The 27868-nt window shown below is 44.6% G+C and overlaps 1 protein-coding gene across 1 annotated transcript in view; it reads right to left on the reverse strand.

Annotated features, from left to right (window-relative positions):
• Positions 1 to 671: 671 nt before the first annotated feature.
• Positions 672 to 27868, reverse strand: part of LOC148031570 (uncharacterized) — a 150181-nt gene continuing 122984 nt past the window's right edge. The window contains exon 14 of the mRNA XM_087685126.1: positions 672 to 4353. Within this exon, the coding sequence (XP_087541252.1) occupies positions 4084 to 4353 (270 nt within the window). The 3' untranslated portion in view covers positions 672 to 4083. The remainder of the gene's footprint in view (positions 4354 to 27868) is intronic.

The raw sequence follows: 27868 nt of genomic DNA on the forward strand, positions 1-27868 counted from the left end.
TAATGATTTATGTGCTAAACTCAATGAAAGGTGGCACATTAATTGGAGTAATAAACAATGGAATTACAGACTTACTAATATTTCAATGAAAGTTCTTCAGGCTAAGATGTCCTGTCTAATGTGGCTCATAATCCTTAAAAGGTCTCTGGACTAATGAAAGGGCTTTAAAGGCAGGAATTGGAAATGGACTCTGCCCAAGATGTAATACAAATGTGGAATCAATATCACATATTTTCTATAACTATCATCATGGGTGAAATATATGGCATATCTTCAATAGTTTGGAATTGGATTAGAAGCCTCTTTCTTTGGAATATATGGATCTGCAGGAATAAAAAAGTATTTGAAAATGTCTTCTATTGATCCTATTCATGGATTTAAGACAGATTTTTTGTTACAGGTGGATAAGGATACTGAGAAGCTGCAAAGTCTCCATGATGAAGCTTATCCTGGAGGATTAGAAGATGAGGTTGTTGCCATGATGCTAGATCTTAAGAAGAATGTTGTGAATTCCAAGAGGATTTGAATGTGATACAATTTGATTCATGCTGTAATCTAAGGCTGGTTGCATAAGGCAGCTTTCTTGTATTGAAGCTCCTCTTTACTAGCAGCTGTAAAATTCACTCTTTTCTAATATATTTTAACGCTTCGTTCCAAAAAAAAAAAAAAGAATACATCTCAGAAGTATTCAGAAACGTTGAAAAAGGATGGACTTGAATAAAAGTCCAATTTTGTAAATTTTACTTTCATCTGTAATAAAACTTCACGTTACCACTTTTTAAAAAAACTTTAATGCGCTCATCAGGCGGACCACCAGCGGTTTTCGTGTAGTCCACACAAACTTAAAACCGTGACAGCGCTAATCAGACTGATCAGTCTCCAACTGGCCTCATCTAAACTTACTTGATCACCAACAAAAGTAGTTGTCATGCCAAATCCTTGTGGTTAGGATCTCTCAGCCATTTCCGGACTTTCCTCCACACAGGAGTCACGTGAACGCAGTCCCAGAAGAGATGCTTCTCTATCTCCTTAGCTCGCTTACAGAAAGGGCAGTGGGAGATATTGGCATCACCTTAGCTAAAGCAGATCGCAGGGGGAGCTGCTTGATCGTCAGCCTCCATCTAATCACATTCAGCCTGTACAAAGGTGTTGCTTTCCACAGTCGCTTCAGCCTTCTGCGCCAGGACGCTACCTTAGCCATAGAAACCTCCTTTCTCCACTTGCTCCAAACCGCCATGGGTATTATGGGTGATGGGCCTGTAAAGTCTCTAGCACGCTGGCAGCTCCATGATTGCTTCCCACCAGCGCTTTGGGGTGACTTCAACACAGGAGTAGCTCTAAGAACTGGGAATGTAGGCCAATCTTCCCACCGGTGCTGCGTTGCAGTTCCCATCCACAGCATTTATCTCTCAATCAGATTGAAATGATAAAAAATCCACTCATTTGAGCACCACATAAAATTAACTGCATCCCAGAACACTTGCCAGAAGCTCAATCCGCAATTGTGGAGCTTGCGCACCTTCTGTCTCTGACAACTGGTGCATCTGGCAGATCATAAGCATACGGGCTTAGCCACAGTCTCCTGGTCAGGGAGGAATCCCCTTTCCTACAGTCCTGCGAGTTCCAGTTAGCATCGGCCAGTAGCAATTACCAGTTTTTGACCAGTGGAAACATCTGACTGTGTTATTTTGACGGTTAGGTGCTGGCATGATATGATATCTTGCCAATCAACATTGGGCCACTTGCAACCCTTGATGGGCATATTGCTGATCCAGTATTTGAGAAGTGATGTCCAGGGCTGGGGCTCCTCTATTCACTTGACGAGATCAATGCTGAGTCTCCACACCTTATGAGCCAGCACTTCGAGTCCAGCACCACCATCACACTTATCTGCGGTTCTTTGTCTTGGTAAGATCACAGGAAACTTCTAATTAAGTTCTTGATCTTGTTCCAAGAATTTAGACTGAAGCATAATTGGGAAGCAACATACACAACAGCAGGTGTCATTGTACGCTTAGCGGGGATCTTACCAAAACATGAAAGGGGGACTGATGACTACTTACCCATTTTGGCCTTAAACTTTATGTAGAACCAAACCTCCGATTTAGGGTTATGCCATTCCTACTGAAGCTCCCAAATAGTGCACTATTGCATCTGGCTCGACCAGCTTAAACCCATAACTTCCAGCCATTGCTCCAGGTTTTTCCATGAAAGAAGGAGCTCAGTTTTGGACCAATTCACCTTGGAGTAGCTCTGAAAATTCAGCATAAGTCTTCAATAGGTGGTCAACAGAAACTTTCTCAGCTGCTACAATTGAGGCTTTATCATCTGTGAAAATTTGGGAGGTGACACTTAACCTCTTGATTCGGCCTCCCTCTGATTCAGAGACTCTAATCTGATCAATGGTGCGGAAGTTTTGGCAGGGAAAGACAATAGTTGGCATAGTGTGTGCTTACCAAGCATCTCTTTGATTGGACCTCCCTCTGATTCAGATTTAATTCAACTCTAATCTGATTGATGGTGCAGAATTTTTGGCAAGGCAAGACGATAGTTGGCATAGCGGGTGTTGCTGCCAAGCATGTCTTTGCAAGAGGGGGGATTTAGAAAGGAAATACAACACTTTTTTTTTCCTGAAGGTTAAGGAGAAGTGGAAGCACAAATACCCTCTCAATAGTGCAAAGTCCTGAAGCCATCAGGTGAGGAGCGTGTGGAAAGCCACACCCTTGAACAGACTAAACCTGCTTCGGCAGAGTGTGCTTACTTAGAAACTATCCACAACGAGTTGCTTGGTCAAATTTGGGTGACTATCGCTCATGCTTTTGTGAAGGGCTGATACCGTACTGCATCTACATTCTGCAAATGTAGAAGACTAAAGCTCTTTGGAGGCAACTGATGGCATGGGTATATCATGCAGGGCTGTTTCTGTCTTGTTTTCGGGCATACAATCCTGGGAGAGAGGGGCAGACTGGATGACTCACGAAAGTTGTGGCACATGACCTGTGACCTGGGCAATCACTGTAAGGACAGTCTGGAACTTCTGGGAACAAAGTCCTATGTAGAAGATCCACTCCCACCAAGACCCTGCCTGAAGAGGTGAACAGGGTTAAGGCAGAGGTAGTAGTCGGGCTTAGGAAACCCAAGTCCAAGAGACATATTTTCAAGGTTACCTTTAAGAACTAAGTCAAGCCACATGAAGTGGTCTTGTCTTTCTAAAGGGCCTTTGCCAAACGGGCATGTTATACCTGTATGGTGTTGTAAATCATTCTTCAATATAATCTACTGCACATTATTACAGCAGTAAGTATTGATGCTAATCGCACCTGTACCCTTAATGGGAAATTCTGTAAACCACCAAACCAAGACAAGCACTTGTTTTTGGCATTTGCAGACAAAGAAATGCACAGAACCACATTGATATTGCAACATCAGCCTTTTTGAAGGGGTTGAAGATCCTTACATCCTCTTCACATGGTTATGATGGAAATTGCTACTGGAGGTAAGGTTACATGAATAAATAAGATTGGAGCAGCAGGAAGAAGGTTGTCTCAACAACAGTGCTAATTAATCTAAAACTGTCTAGGGTTGGACATTCCTCTTCTCAGTCTGCACCTTTTCCACAGGAGAAGGCAGTGTAGGCTGTAACAAACTTCCATTCAGCGTTGGGAGCAGCATTCTGTATGTGTACAAGCGACAACTCGTTGAGAGCATTGGATCATGAAGTTTCACCTTTGCAGTAGGGCTCTTCCAAATGCCATTATGGTATTTGGCACTGGCAGAAGTGCAAGTTCTCCATCATTGTTGCAGCACTGGTAGCTTTAGGATGCCGACAACTTAACCCCATCCAGTTTCCACTTTGGATGGCATGCCAACTTGGCAAGGTGCAAATAATTTGGTGGCCTTTCATCTGCTAATTTCTTTGAAACACGACAGTTTAGATTTGAACAGGCCTCGTCAAAAGTTGCCATAGAAAATCTTCGCTCATCGTGAAGTTCTTTTTCTGCTTATGGCTCAAGCAGAGGCTTCCATCAGAAGTGTAAGGCCACCAGATTCAGCATTTATCCCATCACCTCAACACTATGATATCTATGGTACTGATAAAAGTGACCTGGTAGAAGTGACAGACTGCTGATTGACATTCCCAGCTGCTACATTCTGCAATAATTCTTGCAATTTTTTTGCATTCAGTGGCTTGCTGATGTAAAAATCCATGCCAGCTGCAATACAACGCTCTCCATCCCCTGACATTGCATGGGCTGTCATGGCAACAATGGGAGTGCTTTTCCTGTTCTGAATTCTTTCTCGCTCTCGGATCTTTGATGTTGCTTCAAATCCATCACAGATAGGCATTTGAACCTGATAATATAATTTTTAAATGTCTTTTAACTCTCTCTCTCTCTCTCTCTCTCTCTCTAACTATGCAACAACTGCACTTACATTAGACACAAAAAACTTTATCCAGATTGCATTGATTGCATATATACTCTCTCTCTCTCTCTCTCTCTCAAATTGTGAATCATAAATCTTGCTGCTACTGAAACCCTAATTTCTGCAGTCTTCTCTGATTTTCCAGGAACCTGTCTTTGGTATCACAACGGTTCATGATTGGGTCAACAATGATTATGTTCCATTGCAGTCTAGGCAGCATTGGGTAGTCAATTTGAGGCATCTATGACTAAAACCGAATTGCTTGCAGCATCCATGACTGTAAACAACAGCCACAATCATGTTGATCCATGCCACATGTCAAATAACAGTTAAACAATCGATATTTGATAAAATTTAAACAGTCCAGATATTCTCATCTGCAAAAATCCTAGACAGCAACAATTTCAAGCCTAGATTTGCTAATTTTGGTGTCAAATAGTAGCAAAGCACATTTCTCCCACTCTATGAGGGTTACATGCAGTCAAATCATTAGTATGCTTGACCAATTTTATCTTTCATTTTAAAATTTCAGTACGTTAAATTTAAAAGGAAGATAGCAATGCAAGGAGAGGGGGATAAACAAATTACAAAGGATCGACCAATGACTAATCCCAATAGAATTGAAGACTTGACAAACATTGGAATGACCACTTTGCTATGCACAAGCAATTTGAATTGCTTATGGCTCACGTCAATAGCATGGAAATGCAGATGCAAGTTTTCATGGAGACATTGGATACCATGAAATTGCAATCGACTCATATCATGGAAAGTATTGAAAAGGGAAAGGGCAAGCAACATTAAATTCATAATATATCACCCACACCACTATGGTCCAACACACCAACTACATCGAAAGACACAAGTGGTGGTAGTGGAGAACCAGAAGTCATTTCATCGAAGGGTCTGCCCAAAGAACCTCAAAATAAGGCCAATGCAGTTCTTGAAAATTGAATTCAATTTGAATCAGTCTTTTTGAAAGCATTTGTTGATAAAAATGAAATGGGATGAAATTGTGAGGATTGGGATAAGGTCATAGAAAGGGCTAGACCCTTGCTTGCCATGTATTGCGTAGTACCGCAAAATAATCCTCAAGCTGGAAAGGATTGATAACTTCAACTTTCTCAAAAGGGATTAATGACTTTCACCTTTCTTTAAAAATAGCAAGATATGCACAATTGAAAAACACACCACATGAATATCAAGTGCGAGAGGCCAATCTGTCTTTAGGGCCAATAGCATATAAGTGGTGGATCTTAAAAGAGGCCAATGCAGTTCCTAAAAATTGGATTCATTTTGAATTGGTCATTTTGAAAATTTTCCAGATATTGCAATGGAAAGATATTGGGAGGATTGATATAACGTTATGCCATAGGGGAAGACCCTTGCTGACATTTACGGTGGAGTACCACAAACTAATCCTTAAAGCTCGAAGGAATGATACCTTTCAAAGGACTAGAGAATATGCTAAGGGGTTGGATAAGGCCTATAAAAAGGAAGCAAAAGGGAGTGCACCCAAGACCCTTGAGGAAGCAATTAAATTTGCCACATATTATGAAGATAATATATGCTTAGATTCCTTTATCAGCCCCCACCAAGATAGAATCCATGTCTAAGGAACAAGCCACATTTAGACCCTTGGGTAAGAATAAAAAGAAAATTGCCCTTCACCAAGGATACTGAACCAAGACCTTTTGTTAAAAAAGGAAGTGTAAAATCTAAATTAAGTTAAGAAGATTATGATAAAGCCGATAAATAAAAATTATGTCTTAGATCCGTGACAGCAAATCACTCTGTGTGGAACTGCCCTAAAAGACAAAGGGAAAATATAATAAAAAAGAGTTTAATAAGGGAAATAAAGAAAAACAAATCCATATGATGCAAACCTTGGAAATTAAGAGCCATAAAAAGTTTGTGTGTATAGAAGTTTTGCAGAAGGTACACATAAATGCAACATATCAACAGAAATGTGGAAACAGTCTACTTTTGGGCCACATGAGTTGGTAAGGATGCATGGATTTGTTGGAGATTATGGGTTTAGAATGATGATAGATGATTCAACCTCTCATCTGAATACTGAATCTCTCACAGGTCTCACCAGCTATGATGCTGGGTTGAGGCAGATGCTTGCCAGGCTAGGACAGCACTCGGAAAAGCTCCACAAACTGTGGTTTTCTCCATGTTGGGGTGTGGACTGCAAATGGAGAGTACTGAGGAGTGAATAATCTGATGAAGAATGAAAGGGAGGATAGGTGGAATGCCCACAACATGCCTTATTCATAGGGGATTTTGGAGCATTTATCCTGCCATGTATAATGTGTCAATAAATACAAATAGAACCTTTTTGAGAATCTTCACGGAGACCAAAATTAGGAATTAATGCAATACCATTAGATGCTAATGCATATGATGAATTTTAAAATATCAATGAAGTGGCCTATAGGTTGAAGCTACCAGAACATTGGAGCATTCATAACTCTTTTTGTATTGTTAAAGGTTGAGAATCTTGATGAGATCTTGGTTCCTGAGCAGATATTGGCACATAATGAAAGGAAGATCAAGGGCCAAGTTTCCCATTGCTATTTGGTGAAGTTTCTAAACTATGCATTGATTGAGGCAAAGTAGATAGAGCAGCGTGACTTACCTTGGTTGGTTATAGCTTTACCTTAATGAATTAGTGGATTCATCTTAGTTGGTTATAGCTTTACCTTAACACTTTTCAATTACAGCAAATTAGGGGGTGATGTTTCCACATCCTTGGTACAGATAAGCTCAAAAACCTAGAAGTCCCCTCGTGATTCTATTTGTTTCATCTGAGGTGTGTATGCTGATAGTATATCTGCTTTGGTACTTCTATGATCAATATAGCAGACACTTCGGTTTTTGGTAGTACACGTATGGGCATGCCTATGATGATAGAGTTGCTTTCAAGGAAGCTAGGTAAAATCCATTGATGATCCTACCGACCCATCCAGTCTGCAAACTTAGTACGGTATTGAACATATACAAAAAAATATCAGATAAAATATGATGATTCATACAGTATTACAAAATACATAAGAAATTAATGGCTAATCTAATAGAGGAATTGGAAGAGGTAGGGTTTTCTTGAGAGGCAGAGAATGGAGTTTGAGAGCTTGAGGAGTAGAGGATAGATCTTGCTTGAGGTGAAAGCTTTAGGAGAGCCATGGCTTTTGAAGAGAGAACCACCCAGCCCTACACTCCCAACAGCCAAAAAGGACAGGGAATAGACCTTCCAATGGCTAGAAATGGCTACTTTTGAAATAGATGCGTTTTTTCCAAACAAGCAATGGCCAATATTCTTTCCAAACAAGCAACCACCAAATTTTGGGACCACTCCAGACCATACACATCCTGGAAGGATTGGACAGATCCACCCATACTGAATGGATCGGATGGAATGATCTCGTTCACAGATGGAATGCAACCCTGGTTGCTTTGTTATTCTGTCACATGTATATGAACTTTGGTATGCCATGTTGGCTCATATCTGGGTGCAATTAGGGTTGTTTGTCATGTTTCAAGAGGAGGATATTGTCACCAAAATGTGAAATGATATGACAAACTCTTTATACTTTTTACTGAGCTTCACATAAAACCTTTAATTAAAGTACTTCAGTTTTAGTACCCCCAGCTGTGCACATGGTGATCATTACATTGGTAGTGAAGGATGTGGGCACTACACATACAATAGGCAGAGTCTAGACCTTGGGGCACAAGGGCAAGACCAGAGAATGAGCTCAGATACTTTGAAATATTGACCACTAGACTGAGGGAAAGACCAAAGAATGAGCTCAAATACTTTGAAATATTGGGGCACAAGGGCAAGACCAAAGGATGAGCTCAAATGCTTTGAAATATTGACCACTAATATGTGAAATGTGAATGAATTCTTAATATTTTTTAATGGAACTTGTGCTTTTTAATTAAGATACTTAAAGTTTGGTAGCCCTAGCTCTGGGCATAGAGAACATTGCAATGGCAATGAAGAACACGGGCATCGAGCATGTAGCAAGCAAACTTCAGACCTTATGGCACAAGTTCGAGACAACAGCATGGGCTCAAAACCCTTCAAACAAGTTCCTAAAGGTTAACACAACGAAACTTTCATTTAATGAAAATTTGGGCAACCACTTAGTTATTATTCATCCCTATGTATGAATGCATATTAGTGTATGTAAAAGTGTGTGTCTATGTGTAAACACCTTTTACACCACTTAGCATTTAATTAATGTCAAAGGTGTAGGTGGGTACTTCAACCTATATGTTCAGGCCCTATCAGTTGTACTATCATCAATCATCTTATGTCATTCATTTATCTTACTATTTCAGCTTTGGTGTATGTGCAAGCTCTCTCTCTCTCTCTCTCTCACACACACACACAAAAAACAAAGATTAAAGCCATCGTTGTAGATAGATGGTAAGCATGGATACCAAGCTGGACATACTAGAGAAAGTCATGAAAACGCTACTCACCAACATCTAAAGAAAACTTGGATAACAACATTAAGGATACCAAGCTGGACATAGTAGAGAAAGTGATGAAAACACTAATCACCAACATTTAAAGAAAACTTGGATAACAACATTAACTAAGTGTAGCACAGCCTACTAGACACAATCACAAAACTTGAAAATGAAGCCAAAGAATGGAAGAATGAGAAGGCATCCATGTTAACAGAAATCCAACACCTAAGAGAGGAGATTATGGCACTGAAAAGAACTGGATGAGAGAAAGGCAAGATTCAGGAGGAGACACTCACCGCCATAAAGGTGGAAATCTCCAAGGTGCATCGGCTCTATATTCATCAGCTCACAGTCAGGTCCTTATTGGTGGGACCAGAGGCTCTAGATTCAGTATTCAGAGGTCAGTGAGACAGGGATGCCCCCTTGCACCTCTCCTTTTCTTATTTGTTGCAGAGGCTATGAGCTTGCAGATGACACATCTATTTACCTGGTTGGGGATGAGGAGAATTTTCGGGCCGTGTAGCTGCAATGTAAGTCTTCTGGAGGGCTTCTGGAGAGCCTCAGGAGCTCTTATTAACTGGTGCAAATCTTATGGATTTTGGGTTTGCCATACTTGGCAGATTGACTGGAAACCACATGAGAGTTTCACTTGGGTCCCTCATGGCACTTCCGTGAGATACCTGGGCTGCCATGCAGGCATTGATATTTCTTCAGAGCAGCAGCTGGCACCCTTATTACTTGGCATAAGATGAAACGTACTATATTGAAGCACAGCAAGACTATTACTAGCAGGCAGGGTGGTAGTTGCAAATCAGGTTCTATTAGCCACCATGTGGTACATAACTGCCACACCATTGGAGAGAGGACCCTCCTATCTTTGGGGAGGTTCTCGGCACAGGTAGCTTCGACAGTGGGGGAGTGGTTTGCCTTTCAGGAGCTGCTGGCCCATAAACAGAGATAGAGACTTCGAGGCACCAAGGGGGTCAGAGTCAATATAACCAAGGAGGTGGTACCTCGAATGGAGAAATGACATAGCGACAGATGAGACATGGATAGGGCTCTTTACTAGAGAGATCCTTCTTGTAGTGGTAGTCACCAGTGGAGAGAGAGTGTTTACTTTTTCAGTACAGATGGATGGTAGACTTAGGTGAGAGGATCTGGATCAGTTAGAGTCCATAGGATGCTCTCGACAAAGGATTAGGGTTATGGCTCATTGTGATAGGACTTGGTACTTAGACCCAGACCCTCAGACTTGTATGCATGGATGGAGACATTTGGCAAATAAGAGGAGGCCGCTATAGAGGCTTTAGTGGGATCCTGGGGAGTGGGTATGGAGGAAAATCTCCAAGGTGGTGGATATTAAGCTTGAGGCCACACAACAAGGGTGGGTAGAGATAGTGAAGGACATCACAAAGCAAGTGGAAAAAGACCATCAAGAACAGGAGGTGCACATCATCAACACCATGTTTGAAGAAGAGAGGATGAGACAAGCAAGGAAATTGAATGTAAGGGTAAATAGAATACCCAACAAGAAGGGTTCATCGCCCAAGAAGGATGGTAAGAATTTGTGCATATGCCTCAGATACAAAGAGGAAGATGCACTTCCCTTTACCAAAGCGTGGAGAGTTGGGAAGAAACCACAAAAGCACACACTCATTTTGAGGTTTTGGTATGAGATGGAGAGGATGGCCTTCATGAGGAAGAATGCCATACTACGTGGACTCCGAGGGGATCCCACCCATGTGGATGATAATCTTACCAAGGTGCAAGGCCAAGAAGGAGAGCAAGAAGGTAGTGTATAGAGACGGCAGTGTCATCATTGATGGCAAGGTTGTTGAATAGGACATGCATCCTATGAGATAGACACCTTAGAGATACAAATGATAGTATGGAATTGTAATATCTCACAATGGACACACCCAAGGAGGATGGAGGACAGGGCACGAGTGATGTTGAGTCCCACTTGGAACCTTGGGTAACAGACGGTTTTCCCTTTGCACACCCATCTAAATCCCAAGTGGATGCCCCACTCCGTGCTAGAATCCGGGTCCGTAAGGAAACCAACCAACTTTCGCCACTTGATTTTCACTCCCGCTGCAGTGCAAAACACCTCTAGAGCTAGTCTCACTCTCTCCGGCATCAGCTCATCGTCCTCTATGTAGGGTGTTGTATCATCTGCATACTCTGGCAGCTCCGTCTCCTCTCTCACCGGAAGCTGAAGGCCACGTAACCTGCTCACACGTGACCTGAGGAAGTAAGACATCACCTTTGCAAAGAGTAGAAACAGATACAGGGCCAAAGGGCAGCCCTGCCACCGATCTCTCCAGCCGGAACTCCTCTCCTTGCTTGCCACCTATGAGAACCCTGTGATCTGTAAAGTGCAGAGATCCCGTGGATCCATGCCTAGGGAAAGCCCAACCTTACCATAGTGCCTTCTAAGAAGTCCCAGTCAACCCTTATTATATGGTTATTCCCTTGTGTCGACACTCTCTGAACTCTGTCGACTTTCCTTACGAAGCATGAGAGATCTCCTCGACTCTCTCGCCCAACCACACATAGGAAGTTGCTGGCCAGAACGAAATCGTGACTCCCCCACCAGCCGTCAACTTCAGGTGAGTTATACTATTTTTAAACTCACTTACTTCCTAGGCTCCCCTTGACCCTGTTTGGGTGCCCAAAGTCCCCCAAACGGTCATCCCTCATGCTTTTTTCCCAACAAGTTACACAATAAATGTAACATTTCCTCCCCCTTAAGAATCGGTTTCGTCCTCGAAAAAGATACTTGGAATGTCCAACTGTAAATTGGGAAACCTTTTCCTTAAAGTACTTACTCGCTCCCATGTTGAGCTTTCTTCTGAACAATCTTTCCATTTGACCAGATATTCTTGATAAATAGTATTCCTTGTTTGTCTGCTATGAACATTTAAAATTCTTTTTGGTTCATGTGGAATGGATTGGTCATCTAATAGCTCCTCAATGTTATCATTTAAGATTAGATTATCCATATCACCCAGCTTCTTTCTTAGCTTACTTACATGAAAAACTGGATGTGTTTTACTACCAGTAGGTAGTTGGAGCTTGTGAGCTTGTTTCCCCACCCTCTTAAGCATTGTGAAAGGACCACAATACCTAGGTGAAAAGCTTTGGACATCGTCCCATTTTCATGGTTTTAGTTTGTCCAGGTACCTTAAGATAGACTAATTCTCCTTCCTCAAAGGAGATGTCTATTCGATGAGGATCTGCATAAGCTCGACCTTTTACTTATGCAGTCCTATTGCATGAGGAGCTCTGGGCTGAAACCCATACATTAGCATGAATGGACTATATCCAGTGGAAGAGTGCTTGACACTATTATATGCAAACTCTGCTATCGGTAAATACTCTTCTCAATTAGTTTGCCTTTTACTTACATATGCTCTCGATATATCTTCAAGGATTTGGTTAACCCTTTCAATTTGCCCATCAGTTTGCGGGTGCTCCGCCGTACTCATGCTAAGTTTAGTATCCAACTTCCTAAATACAATACGCCAAAATTGACTATCAAATTTTCTATCCCGATCAGAAACTATATTTGCCAGAAGGCCATACAATCGGTATATGTTCTCTATGAACAATCTAGCAAATTCTGGTGTTTCACCCACACAGAGTCGTGCCCCCTCTGTGTTTTGGGTAACGCGGCAATAAAGTCCATGGAGATACTCTCCCATTTTCCCAAAGGAATCTCTAATGGATGGAGAAGTCCTCCCATTTTCAATCTTTCAGCTTTATTAACTTGGCATTTATTACATTTGACTACATAGTCAAGGACGTCCTTATTCATTCTAGGCCAATAGAACTGTCTTTTAATAAGACTATAAGTCTTATTAACTCCTGGATGTCCTGCACTAGGGGTATCATGACAGTCAAAGAGTATCTAGCGCCTTATTTCTTCATTAGCAATGGTAAAATTCTTCCACTTGAATCCCATTTGAGCAACCCCTGATGCTCCATTTCCTTGTTGAACATCCTCAGATATTCCTTTCTCAGTGGAGGCCCTTCCATTTGGATCCCCATTTTCTATTGCTTCCCATATGTTGGAATATGCCGGATCAACCTGGCATTTCCCTTTTAAGGATTCAAGCAAATCGGAAGTGAACTGAGTTAAACTCAATTCATTTATGATGGGCATTCTACTGAGCGCATCAGCTGCTGTATTATACTTTCCTTTTCTATACCTTATCTCATAGTCAAACTCTTGGAGGAGTTTGGCCCATTTGGCTTTACGCCCTTGTAGATCCGGTTGGTCATTAAGCCACTTAATGCTTTCATGATCCGACAAGATAAAAAGTTTGGCACCGTATAGATAGTGCCTCCATTTCTTCATTGCATGTACTATTGCATACAACTCCCTCTCATAAACAGAATAATTCTGTTTTGCACGGTCTAATTTCTTACTTTCAAAAGCAACCAGTCGACCCTCTTGTAATAAGATCGTGCCTACTGCCCTATCACTGGCATCAGCTTCAACCACGAATGGTTTATTGGGATCCACAATTAATAGTACTGGAGCTATAGCAATAGCTACCTTAAGTTTTTTAAAACTTTCGTTTTGGTTTGTTCCCCAATTAAAGCTCTTCCCTTTCCCTTTAAGTTGGTCCGTCATTGGAACAACTATCCTGGCATAATCTCGAATGAATCTACGATAAAATCCAGATAAACCTAGGAAGATCTGTAGCTCTTCCAGGTTCCTTGGAGATGGCCGTTCAATAATTGCCCTTACTTTTTCTGGATCCATCTTGAATCCCTCTTTCGAGATAATATGCCCCAAATATTTGACCTGTAGTGCGAAAAATTCACATTTAGTTTTCTTCGCATAAAGGGAATGGGTTCTTAACAATTGGAATACTAACCGTAAGTATTCCCAAATTTTTTTCTCTTGATTTACTAAAGAGCAAGATATCATCCAAGAAGACTACTACAAAGTGTCCTAGATAGGGCCATAACACACTATTCATCAGCTTCATAAAAGTAGCTGGTGCATTAGTGAGACCAAAAGGCATCACCAAAAAATCATAATGCCCATATCTAGTACGAAATGCCGTCTTAGGAACATCCTGGGCCTTAAATTCTTACTTGGTGATAGCCTGATCTTAAATCAATCTTTGTGAAGAATTTGACCCCTTGTAATTGATTAAAAAGATCTTCCATTCTGGGCATAGGAAATTTATTCTTCACCGTTATCTTATTAAGTGCTCTATAATCAACACAAAGTTGCATAGAACCATCTTTTTTCTTCACCAATAAAATTAGCGAAGCCCAAGGTGAATTGCTGGGTTGTATAAACCCTTTATCAAGGTAATCCTTAATTTGTCTTTCGACTTCTTGGTGCTGTGTTTCACTTAGCCTGTAAGGTGATTTAGAAACAGGGCATGTATCCTTATCTATGTCAATTGGGTGATTTACATCACCCCTATCTGGTGGAAGGCCACTAGGTAAGTCACATGGAAACACATCTTTAAATTCATCTAACAAACCACTTAATTCATTATTTACATTCAACACACAAGCATAAGAAAATTGTTGCTTTATATTACAAGAAGTAAAAGTGTCCTGTACAGGGAGAGACCATAACATATATACCTCACAAGCTTTTTTCTTTATCAGCTTCTGAACTTCAAGGGAACACATCAAAGGGTTATCAGATACTTCATGTTCACCTTGAATCACAAAAGTCTTACCATCCCTTTCAAATTCCAGTGTATTATGATGATAACTACGCTTTAGGGATGGTTCCAATCCCCATAGCCACTCCCTTCCTAAAGCAATATCGGCTCTTTCCATATTCATAATCTGGAAATCAAGCTTATCTTTATATCCTTGAATCTCGATTTCCAAATTGGATACCATTGTATCCCATATTTTGTTATCTTGACCTTGCATCATGCGAACAATGTATTGATGCTCACTCTTTTGTTGGGGAAGTTTCAACTTTTTGACAAGTGCATAACTTATGAAATTGTGGGTGGCAGAGTCATCAATCATGACTCTAACTCTCTCCCCACCTATCGATCCATGCACTCTAACTAAATCATGTGGCCTAAAGGTAGGTTGCCACATAGAAGTTGACATACAACACCTGTGTTGTACATCCTTGTGCAAGACCTCTAAAGATTTATATTTTTCATGCCCCTTTAATTCCAGGGTCTACACTACATGGATTTGTTTCTCGTTTTCCTTGCCCTTGTCCTTATCTTTTCCTTTATCTTCCCCATTTTTCCTTTGAGGGCAATTCCAAGCAGCATGGTTAGGGGATAGGCAATTGAAACACAACCTTTCTTTTTTGGCCTTATCAAAGTCATCTTGATTTAACTTCGGCCTTACATATTGTTTCTTTTCAAAGGGTTGTTTCTTACCCTTAAGGAATGGCATTTTCCTTTTAGATTTTCCTACAAATTTTGAGGCCTCAAATTCTTTAGTCTTGGGTTCCGTGTCAGTGAGACTAGTGAGTGTACCTGGATGCGTATTATCTTCATTGATTAATGAAAATTTAATTGCCTCTTCAAGCGTCTTAGGTGAATTCCTTTTCACTTCCTTTTTACAGGCCTTATCTAGTCCCCTTATGAATCCTCTTGTCTTTTGAAATTCATCTATTCCTTTCAATTTGAGGATTATCTCACGATACTCCTCGAGATATGTCAACAAAGGTCTTCCCTTTTGTCTAACAAAATCCCAATCTTCCCAATTTCTTTCCATTTCATTCTTAGGAAGGAATTCCTTTAAAAAGACCGATTCAAATTGAGCCCAAGTTTCAGGTATTTTATTTGCCTCCTTTAAAATTCTCCACCATATATATGCTTTCGGCCCCAAGTTTAGACTGGCCTCCAACGCTTGGAGATGTGATGGAGTATTCTTAAGTTTGTGCAAATCCTCCCATTTTTTAAGGAAGTTAAAGATAGTGTCTTTGTTTCTATCTTTTTCCTCCCCATGAAACTGAGGGGGCTTCATATCTTTTAACACTAGGTTATCCCTCAACTTTTGGTGGGGTTCCCTAGGGTCTCACATAGTCACATCTAGGTCTTTCGATAAAGATGGAATATCTGAGATCTCTACCTTACATTTATCCCTTTCTAGTAATAAGGCTAATTGGGATTTTATTTCGATGAGTGCTTGAGTTAGCAGCTCCATTTGAACCCCCTGTGCTTGCACACGAGAAGTTAAATCATCAAATTGTTCTCGTGTAGCAAAAAATTCTTCCTAGTGTTCTTTTTGCATTTCAGTTTCATGGGGATCCACCATAGGGTGGTCCCCGGAACTAGAGCCTTCCGTTGCCCCCTCTCTCCCTTTTTCCCCCCCATCTATACATTGGAATTGGAAAGAAAATATAAGAAATTTGCAGACAAAGGTGAGATACTTCCCTAATTACAAAGGTAGGACAAATGTCGATGGCCTTTATAGTTTAGTGGTAGAAAGAACGTGAGGAACAGTGCGGCTTTCCTCCAATTTGTAGTGGTTGTGTAGAAACAAAGCTTGTTGGCCAGTGTGACCAACCCAGTCGTGTTTTCTGCCAAGAGAGACAAAACGCCCTTGGCCACGTTTTTCAAGGTCACCTGAAGAGGAGACGGGCGAATAATTAAAAACGCTGCGCTGGCTACGTTTTAAAACGCCATTGGCCACACTTACGGGGTCGCTTGAAGAGAAAACGGGCGACGGCCCGGCCCAGACAAATTATGGGTCGGACTTTAAATCGTGAGTCACGAACCCAAACTTTCCATGCATTGCGCAGCTGGGGTGAGAGGTGGCCGAGTGGTAGTTGACGCGACCCCGCTTCAGATCGCGTAGCTCTGATACCAGTATTATATGGTTATTCCCTTGTGTCGACACTCTCTGAACACTGTCCACTTTCCTTACGAAGCACGAGAGATCCCCTCGACTCTCCACCCAGCCACATCTAGGAAGTTGCTGGCCAGAACGAAATCGTGACTCCCCCGCCAGCTATCAACTTTAGGTGAGTTATACTATTTTTAAACTCACTTACTTCCTAGGCTCCCCTTGACCCCGTTGGGGTTCCCAAGGCCCAGGACGGTCATCCCTTGCACTTGTTTCCCAACAAGTTACAAAATAAATGTAACAACCCTGTCATAGGCTTTCTCAAAATCCAGAAGTAGTACCGCCAATCCTTGACCAGTGTATTGGGCCCATTCCGTCGCGTCAAAGAAGGTGAAGACATTGTCTAGGATGCTCCTACCTTGGACAAAGCCTTTCTGTGTGTCATGAATGATGCTTGGAAGCACAGGATGGAGTCGCCTACCAATCATCTTGGCCAGTGCCTTATAGGCCACTGACAACAGGGTGATGGGTCTCCACTGGGATAGCTCCAACTGATCTCCCCCTTTGGGGAGGAGACTGATAAGACCTATCGATAGACTCCCTTGCATCCATCCTAAGCTGAAGATCTCTTGGAAGGCCAACAGTAGGGGGTCCTTCACCACCTCCCAATATGTAGTGAAGAAGGCCTTGGAAAGGCCATCCTCTCTCGGGCATTTTTGCCCATCTTGTGCGTGGAAAGCCTCCTCTAATTCCATCTCTGTGAAGGGGTCTAGAAGGAAGTGTCCCATCTCCTCTATGACGAGGGACGGGATGTGATCCCAGACCTGCTGTCTGAATCGCTGTCCTCTAGCTAATGCTGTCTCTTGCTGGAAAAAGTGTCTGTAATAGTCACTGGCAATCTCCATTGCCTTGTCTGGGCTAGAGCGAATCCTCCCATATTGATCCCGGAGGTTGCGTATTTTCTCTCCTGAGGTGCGGGGCTGGTACACTTGGAAGAACTCCCTGCACATTGTGCTCCCCTTCCCTGCCCAAAAAGCTGCTGAGGTGCGGAATGAAAACTTTGAGTGCCTATCCTCTAGGCCAGCGAGCACCACTCGTGCACACACCTCCTGTGCGTGGAGGATGGGATCCCCTGGTGCCTCCTGTGTGGCTACTAGGTCCCGCCGAGTGCTCTCTCCTCCTCCCAGCTTTGCTGCTTAGCATGTAGGGCTTCTGGTCTCTCCTGCCCCACTCTCTAGTCCAAATTTGCTCAATCTGACTCTTCACCTCCACCCTCTTGTAGAGCGAGTCAGGGATCTGACAAGATCGTGTGTCTAGGGCAGAGGCTGGGGGATCAAGTGTTAGGAGAATCGAGCAGTGATGAGACAAAGTGGTGTTTGCCAATTGCACTACTTGGCCTCCGCGAGAGCATCCCCACTCTCCCACATAAAACCTGTCCAGCCGCTCTAGCAAAACTCCACCTAGTCGCATGTATCCCCAAGAGAAGTCCAGCAATCTCTCCCTCCTGTGGAAAGCAGGGTCTCTCCAAGCATCATATGCTCCTACTACTAGTATCCCTAGCCATGCCCTACTAGTTTCTGACTTTACCCTGCTGGTCCTCTAAGGCCTCCAAGTTGTTAAAGTCTCCTCCAACAATCCAAGAGTCCACCTCTGGGAGTCTTGCTGCAATCTCCACCCAGAACCTGCTGTGTGCCCTAACCTCGGTAGGGATATAGACATTGAGGATTCCAAGGCACGAGTCCCCAATGTCCAATTTGATCCAAAAAACCCTCCCTACCATAATCGTTCTGTGGTCTCGCACACAAGCGGTGAGGCTCGGGCCAATAGAGGTGCATATGCCTCCACTCCTACCGTGGTGGGCACTGATGGCATCCTCCCAGTAAGTGTGTGAACTGCCTGGTACCTTGCCTACCCGTTGGGCATGTGCGGGAGTGATCTTGTGCTCCTGCAAAAGTAGAATGTCGATCCATTCGATGAGGGCAGGCTGCAACTCCTGCCGAACAATCAACTTCCTGGAACCCCATGCCCCATTGTAGTGAAGGCTATTCACATTCCAGGACGCAAGATGTAAACTCATAGGGAAACCTATGGCTGACCGAACAGGCATCTGTTCGGTGTGGAAGCTGCTGACAAAGAAGAAGAGTTATGGGGCATGCGGATACGCTTTGCTATAGGCCTTGACAAGGAACTCCATTCCCCCATGGTAGCCCTCGGCCAACGGACCATGGGGGTGATAGATGCACCTGGAGGTACCTCCAGAGCATCTATCAGCCAGGCTAAGAGGCATGACTCTGTACACTGGTAGAAACGAGCCGCCCGTGCCAAGGGCCACTTGATCACATCCATCGGAGCTTTCCACTACAGAGGGGCTCGAAAGATAATGCTCAGATGTGGGACCTCAGCACCGGGCCGACCCACCAATTTATGCCCATCATGCAATCTGGCCATTGCTGGGAGAAGAGTACTAGTCCTCCTCCTCCCATCCACTAGGAGATGTGATCTGCCACTTGATTCTTCACCTCCTTCTCTATCTATGTCATCGTCTAGTCTCCTGTATGAGAGGTTTGAAGGAAGAATGCATAGTTTGGTCCATCCGGTGGTGCCAGTAGATGGGCCTTGCCGCTCCTTGACTTACGAACCACGAAGATTCCCACCTCCAGGGGTAGTGAAGACTCTCCACGCTCCGCAACTCTCAGGTAAGACCACGGACCACTGCGAAAAAACTCCTATGGTAGTAGTTGTGCCTGTCTCGGGAAAGTGTGACGGGCGGCATGGCCAGATGAGCTGGTGGCTCTGTTTGGGGGGGGGGGGGAGAGACACCTGTACTGGGTGGGGATCAAGGGGATTGATCAGCGGGGGGGGGGGGGTGGTAGTGAGGGGGAGGATCGAGGGATGGTGGGGTGGTCGGAGACGCAAGGCAGGTGTGGAGGGGGGCCGGTGACTTTGGAGGGGGGGGGCTGTGGGCTAGGGTCGAGGGGGGGACTGTGGGAGGGAGGGGGGGGTGGGGGGGAGGGTGTGGGGGATGTAGGCCCTTGGGTGAGGTGGCCTGTGACGCCTCCATGGGGGTGGATATGGAGGCTTGTGATCCTACCGGGCGGGGCGAGGAGGGGGAGAGCCGCATGGTGCTCTGCTGGGGGGGGGGGGGGGGGGAGGGGGGCTCGCCCTCTTGCTCCTTGCTTCCATGGCTGTGTTTGAGGAGCTTACTACAGCCCCCCTTGTTGTCTTTGGACCCGTGTGACGCCTTCTACGTCCACCTATGGGTCTATCGGTGAAGCCGCCTTGGCTTCGCAGGTGCGTACAATCTGCTGCCTGATGCCCAAAGTCATGGCAATGCAGGCACTGCCCTAGCTGGCCAGTCACAATAACTTGCTACTTGAAGGAGTGTCCGCTTGTCTCAATCTCGGTATATTCTTTCTCTTTCACTACCACCCGTACCTTTGGGACTCCTATTGCTGTCATTGTGTCCGCGAAGGAGGCGGGAAGGACAGTGCTAAAGAGCCGTCCAAAGTCCTCCACTAACTGGCGATACTCTACCGCCAGTCCAGGGAAGAGTAGGGTGACCGGAGTTCTAAGGAACCTGTTGTGGAGCGCGAGTGCCTCCATTGTGAAGCCACTGTAGCAGGGAACCATGTAGATGACCCCCTTCATGGAAGCATAGGGTGAACAGGCCACTAGCTCACCAGCTGCGTTTGCCGAGGTGAGTCATACCATGAAGATCCCTTGCCCCATGAGAACCGCCTCCACGATCTGCGTAGTGCCAATGTGCAGTGTAGAGTGAACCCAATCTCGAAGCTGAGCCCTGGATGGGGAGTGTCCTACGACCTGACTAAAGATCACTATTTCTTTTAGCTTCAGCTCTGTGGCATGAACTGCTAAGAGCTATTCCTCAGAGAGGACGATGTGCAAGGTGTTTGAGTGGGGGGAACTCGCAGAATGCACCGACGTCTGACTAGAGGTTTCCATTGTGTGTCCCTACTGAGAACCTGCCAATCACACTACTGTACTGTCGGAGGGGGAAGTGTGGCTGCAAATGGAGGAAGCAACGGTGGGGGGATGGGGGAGTGATGGCGAGAAAGGGGGGGTTTCTGTTTTCTAATGATGATGGAGACACCGGGTGCCACGGATGTTGGCGTTAGGCGGTGAAGGAGACGGGCGATAGCGCGGGGGTGGGGAGGCCTGGGGCGTTAGATTGGAGCTGTAGAGGGTGGTGGATCTGGAGCGGTAGACAGAAGCTGCATGGTGAAGGAGACAATGCGGGGGAGGTACTAGGGCGTGGGGGGGGGGGGGGGGGGGGAGGCAGCGTGATGGAAAGAAAGTTTGGCGGGGGGAGGCACAATGCGCTGCCGAGAGGGACAGGCGGGGAAACGGGGGGTAGCAGGGGGCACGATGGCAGGTCAGTGGCGGTGACCGGCGGAAGAAACGGGGGGGTGCGGTGGCAGGTCAGCAGTGATGGGCAGGAGCGCCCTGTTGCTTGCTAGCTCCAAGGACGAGATGGGACTTTATCATCAATGGATGCTATACATCCCCCTTTGCTATTTTCCCATGCAGGGTTAAGATATACTACTGGGGAGCCCTAATACCAAGAGAGAGGGAGATGGAGGAGGGGAGTCCCCTGTCACCAACCTCTCAAACAAGATTTTACAGTACTCCGCACTAGGAGAGATTCTCTTGGTAGGAGATCTTAATGTCAGGATGCAAAGTAGACAACACATGATTTTGAGGATCCAGGTGGCTACATGTGGAGGTGGAGGAGGTAGGCATCAATAGGGTCTTTTTTGCATGAAGAAAGTGGCTAGTTATATTACTCTAAAGAATTTACAATGAAGCACATCTGCTCAATAAATTAGTTGGTAGAGACCGGTTAGGCACGAAGATCGAGACAAACTGTCCTACACGTAGTGAGAGACAGAGAGAGAGAGTGAGACAGAGCAGAGTAGAGAGTGAGCATGTTTTCAGGTACAATGACGAGAGAGTACCTTTAGGTTTTTAGATAAATATATATGTAAGTACAAGTGCTAAGAGTGTGTTCACACCCGAGCACATTTAACAAGCACGAGGCCTCTTTGGAGCTCAATCTCAGTCAGTCTAAGAGGTTATTTCACTTCTGAATTTTCAGCACAGATTTTTCCTAAATGTTTGGGGGACTGCACTCTTGAATTACAAGACAGCCACCTGTATTGTCAGGAATTTCTAAACTACACTCCTGAATTGCAGGACAGTGTATTGTCAAGAATTTCAGGATTACACTCTATTTTTGTCAAGAAATTGGTATGTTTGCTGTCACTGAATGCTTTTGAGGTATTTTGGACAATGAACTGATGTATGTTCTTGCTATACATACTTGGGGATATTCCTAATATACTACTAAGCGGATTTTGGAGATTTCATTGCTTCGCATTAGTTGTCATTTACTGTCATACAATTATTTGGCCGTGAATCATGGCTAGCAGCAGTGACAATCATCTTATGCATATTAAGAAGCTTGGAGGAGCACACAACTTTGCAGTTTGGCAAAAGCAGTGTTATAATATCTTATTGTAGAAGAAGCAAGCAAACCCGATTAAAGTAAAGGGAACAAAACTAGTGGATGTAGAGCAGGATGACCGGGATGAGCTGAATGAACTTGCATGCTTGACTATTGAGCTATCGATTTTTGATGCCTTGATGTTTAACATTGAAGGGTTAGATTCTGCTTATGACATTTGGAAGCGACTGCTTGAGAGGAGAAAAGAATTAGCTAAGTCTAGGTATGTACAAAGCTGAAATACATATATCTATCCAACTCCCATCATCTGTCGGCAATGAGCAAACCGCTCTGCTGGAAGACCCTTCGTGAGAAGTTCTATAGGGTTATCATCTATATGCACTTTGACAAGCTCAATGCTCTTGCTCTCAAGTACATCTCTAATGAAGTGGTACTTCACCTGTATATGCTTTGTCTTTGCATGAAAGACAGGATTCCATGCTAGCATGATAGCACTCTGACTATCACAATGGAGAACAGGTAACTCTGTGATGCCAAGCTCTCCCACCAGACGTGAAAGCCATAAAGCCTCCTTGCATGCCTTAGTGGCAGCCATATACTCTGCCTCTGTAGTAGACAATGTAACACACTTTTGTAGCCTGGAGATCCAAGAGACTGCTCCTCCTGTGAAAGTAAACACATACCCAGAAGTGGACATCCTCTAGTCCGCATGACCAGCATAGTCTACATCTGTAAAGCCAACAATAGATGCCTTCTCTCCTTTGTGCCTTTGAGGTATCTCATAATACCTTTCACTACATCCCAATGCTTCTTGCCAGGGGTTGCCATGTATCTGCTAACCACTCCCACTGCAAAGGCAATGTCAGGACATGTAGCAACCATAGCATACATCAAATTGCCAACAGTTGAAGCATATGGTATCTTGGCCATTTCAGCCTTCTCATCATCAGATGTAGGGCTGTCCTCTGCACTAAGTTTCACATATGGAGGCAATGGAACCCCAATTGTTTTCCCCCCCTCCATATTGAAACGCTGCAAAAATTTGGAGATATACTCCTGCTGAGATAGATAGAGTAAGTCTTTCGATCTATCTCTGAGTATTCGCATGCCAAGAATGTGATTTGCATCACCAAGATCCTTCATGTCAAAGCTGCCATGAAGACTTTGCTTCAATGAATCCAAGGCATGAGTATCCCTGCCAGCAATTAGCATGTCATCAACATACAAAACCAAGATAGTCAAGCTGCCATAGGCTGCCTTCTTGGTGTACAAGCACTGATCCACTCGACTTCTATGAAAGCCTTGGAACTGCATGAATGTATCAAACTTATGATATCATTCTCTTGGTGCTTGTTTCAGCCCATACAAACTCCTTTTGAGTTTACATACCATTTTTTCCTTCCCTTGTTCAATAAATCCTTCAGGCTGCTGCATATATATGTCTTCATGCAGATCACCATGTAAAAACACAGTCTTTACATCCATCTGTATGAGCTCCATATCCTCAACTACAACCAAGCCCAAAATGGTTCTCAATGTAGTCATTTTGACTATAGGAGAGAAAATCTCATCAAACTCAATTCCATGGTCCTGCTTGTACCCCTTTGCAACCAATCTTGCTTTGTGCTTTGGTGAGGAACCAGAAGTGACCTTCATCTTGTAAACCCATTTGGATGGAAGGGTTTTCTGCCCTTTAGGCAACTACACCAAGTCCCAAGTGCCATTTTTTTCAAGAGATTCCATCTCTGACAACATGACTTTATACCATTTCTTGCTGTCCTGTTTGTCCATTGCTTCCTTGAAGCAAGACAGTTCACCAGAGTCTGTCAACGTGACATAATCAGTCACATTAATTACACCAGGAACAAATCTGTCAGGTTGTCTAGTAGCCCTAGATGACCTCCTAACCCAATGGTCATTGTTTGCTGGCTGTTTCTGCAAATTTCCATTTTCAGCATGCTGTCCTCGCATTTCAGCCTGCAAATCAGCATTAACAGCTTGATGTCCTGGCTGTTTCTGCATATGTAATGACTCATTTTCATGGGCAATAGCTGGCTGATCATTTCCAGCATCATTTCCTGCATTTAGAGGTTCACTTACAGCAGGTATTTGCCCCTGTACAGCGGGCACATTTTGCTGTCCAAAAGGTATTTCTTCCCGGAATACAACCCTACGGACCTCCTCAGTCTTTTCGGGCTGCTATTGCATGCAATCTTCCCAAAAGATAACATCATTGCTGCATACTAATTTCCTTTTCTCAGGATCCCACAATCTATACCCCATTTGACCTTCGTCACCATATCCTAGGAAAATGCATTTACAGGACTTTGGCTCAAGTTTGCTGCGTTTTTCTTTACGAATGTGCACAAAAGCCTTGCAGCCAAACACTTTCAAATGAGTGTATGAAGGTGGCTTACCTGACCACGCTTCTTGGGAAATCAGTTAGGCACGGAGATCAAGATAGACTGTCCTATGCGCAGTGAGAGACAGAGAGAGAGAGTAAGAGAGAGTAGAGTAGAGAGTGAGCACGTTTTCAGGTACAATGACGAGAGAGTACCTTTAGGTTTTTAGATAGATATATATATGTAAGTACAAGTGCTAAGGGTGTGTTCACACCCGAGCACATTTAACAAGCACGAGGCCTTTATTCCCAATAGTTGGAGTTGATACAAAGTCATGTTAGATAGTCTGGGGGGAATGGGGGATAGAAGCCATGTCAAACTGTTGCCACTTGGGGTTGCCTACCTGCATTGTGAAGAACAGATCATGACTACCCCAAGTACCTAGGAAGCGGTATCAAAGCTCCTCATGAGCTCTCGAGTCACTATGTACCTAATCCCAGCGGCCACAGAGGGAGTGGACAATCGAGCCCTAGAGCTCTACCAAAGTCACATATGTAGATAGGCATTCACCACCCAAAACTAACTAATAGCATGCCTTCAAGATGTGTCAAATTGTGAGGCTCCCAATGATCTCCCATACCTCTAAACACACTGTTATCGACTCTAAAACTTGCCAAATGGGTAGCATCTCCAAGACGACCACAACACATGAGCTTGCCTCAATAACTAAAATTGTATCATGCATCTCAACCTCATACAATAAGTGGCAGCCCTACCTAACTACTTGCCAGTAGATGCCCCCCCAAGAGATCAAACCTAGGCTAGGTGCCACTTGGTGGAGAATGCAACATGCTCCTCTCCACACCAATAGTGCTACCTCACAAGACCAGAGGCAATGCTTTGGAGTTTCCAAGAGCTGCAACGAATAGCATCACCACACAGAAGGTCCGTCGGAAGGCCTTGATAATGTTGTGTTCCGCCCAATACCTACTACGCGAGGGTGTCCTATCCATGTCCTCTTGTATCAAATCAAGGCATAGGCAGGGTATTAGCTGATTCTGGAGAAGATAGTACTCAAAATGGTCAATACCTACTAGAGCTAGGATCACAATACCATCTTGTTATTTACAACATGATGAAAAAGTGGCCTAGATATGGAGCACTAACTTGTCTCCGGTCCATTGGTTCCAACACATTGGATTATATACTAGTTGGAACTAGTTAGATCCTTCACCATCCCCCCTTGCCTGATCGGAGTAGATCAGTCCTACCTATCCATCACCATATCCTCCTCCCCACACCCACAGATGCCAACCACCACTCACATCCAACCTACCACTTTTTGCTTCATGGATGAGCTAGCTAACATATGCAACCATCATGTCTATGATGGCCTCACACAACTCAAGCATATTGTCTTCTAAGGGACACTCACATCCTAGCTCACCCCCGTCCATGGCCTCCAAAGCTTCCCACACACTCCATACACACTAGCAAACTCACACGACCTAGGACCATGCCCTAGAATAGATGGTACGATGATGAGTACAGAGAGCTATACACAAAATCTCCAGATCTAGAGAGGACTAGGGTCTATTACATAGGGGGGCCAGAAATAGATGAGGATTCTAACTTGCCACAAATGACGAGTATATGAAGAGGTATAGTATTAGGATCTGTCCATTTATTCAAAAGTAGAGATGTAGCCACAACATGGCATAGACTACAGTTGCATGCTGCCTCACACCCATCCGTGAACTTGAGATATGGCACTTCTATGCAAAGACAATACAATGTACTGCACTAGTCATCGATTACTCACCCTACCACATCCACCTTCATTTTTTTTTTCCAAGAAAATGTGGCTAATTATATTACTCAAAAAGCTGATTACAACAAAGTGCTCAAGCTCAATAGAATAAACTGTAGCTGATGCAAAGTCACCACTACATCATGTATACAAGCCTCTCAGGGCGGTCTAGGGGGGATCGGGGCAAGGAGCCATGGGGGAGGGGTATATCGCCAAACGGGACTGCCTGCCTGCAGCACAAAGAATAGGCCCTGGCTGCCCCAGGTATGCATGAAGTGATCACGGAGTTCCTGACACGCCCTAGACTCACCCTGCACCTGCTCCCATCGGCCGCGGAGGGAGTGAATGATGGAAGTCCATAGCTCTGCCACAAGGTCGCAAGTGCTGAAAGTCTCCTTCCGCCGAAGGCCACCTAGCATCGCGCCTTCTAAATATGCCATCCAATAAGACTCCCTATGATCTCCCATATCTCTGAGCGGTCTGTTGTGGGCTTTAGCACCTGGCGGATGGGTAAAGCCTCCAGACCAACCACTCCACATGACCCTGCCTCGATCATGAAAATCGTGTCCTGCATCTCGGCCTCATACAAAAGGTGATGGCCCTGGCTAACTGCCTGCCAACAGAAAGCTCCCCATGAGATACACCCAAGGCTAGGGGCTATACGTCGAAGGATACGGCATGCTCCTCTCCATACAAGTTGTGTCTCCTCACAAGACCAAAGGCAATGCTTTGGGGTTTCTAAAGGCTGCTGTGTGCAGCGCTTGCAACCTCCTTCCTTCTGCATCTGGGCAAGCCAGCTTCCCACTGCCAAACCTCCATGTGCCACTAGCCATAAAAAATACGACACCCTCCTCGGCCTCCAGCTATCCCATAGGCGGCGCCAGAAGGTCCGTCAGAAGGGCTCCGTGATGCTGTGCTCCGCCCAGTGTCTACTGCGTGACGGCACCCAATCCATATCCTCCTACATCAGTACATGTCTGTCAATCCTGGCTGTGTATTCTAGGAGCTTGGGTGGCTTTTTTGCAACCGCAGAGGCTCGCCATAGCCACTCTCCTGGGTCCCACTCCAGCTCATCAAGTGGTCTACCCTCCCAGATCCACAGGCGCCACTCCTTGAGGTCCATCCAGAAGACATAGGGGTCCAGTCGCCAGGTCTTCCTCTGAAGGCCCACCACCCGAATCCTCCTCCATGAGAGGGTCGCAATCCCCTCATCCTGTTGCCCTCTGTCAAGGGCTAGACGTCCTCCCTCCTGAACGGTAAAGAAGGTTCCCTGGGGGGCGCCTCCCACTCTACCTGCAACCTGAAGAGGGATGCCTGCTGGAGAGAACCTGGCTGCCCATACCTCCCCGGTTCTCGTATCGGGGGGGCAAGCCACTCCGGAGGTATTGTTGCATCTATCTCTCTTATCCTCAACTCCACTCCTCTCAAGCACCCTAATACTCGCTGTAGCACCTCCTTGTCTGCCATCTTGTACACCTCCCGCCATGTCCTGATGGAGCAAGCCGGGGCGGC

This window comes from Lygodium microphyllum, chromosome 9, assembly GCF_053477565.2.
Source record: "Lygodium microphyllum isolate KBCC chromosome 9, Lygodium_microphyllum_v1.1.10, whole genome shotgun sequence".
In the NCBI taxonomy this organism is placed as follows: domain Eukaryota; kingdom Viridiplantae; phylum Streptophyta; class Polypodiopsida; order Schizaeales; family Lygodiaceae; genus Lygodium; species Lygodium microphyllum.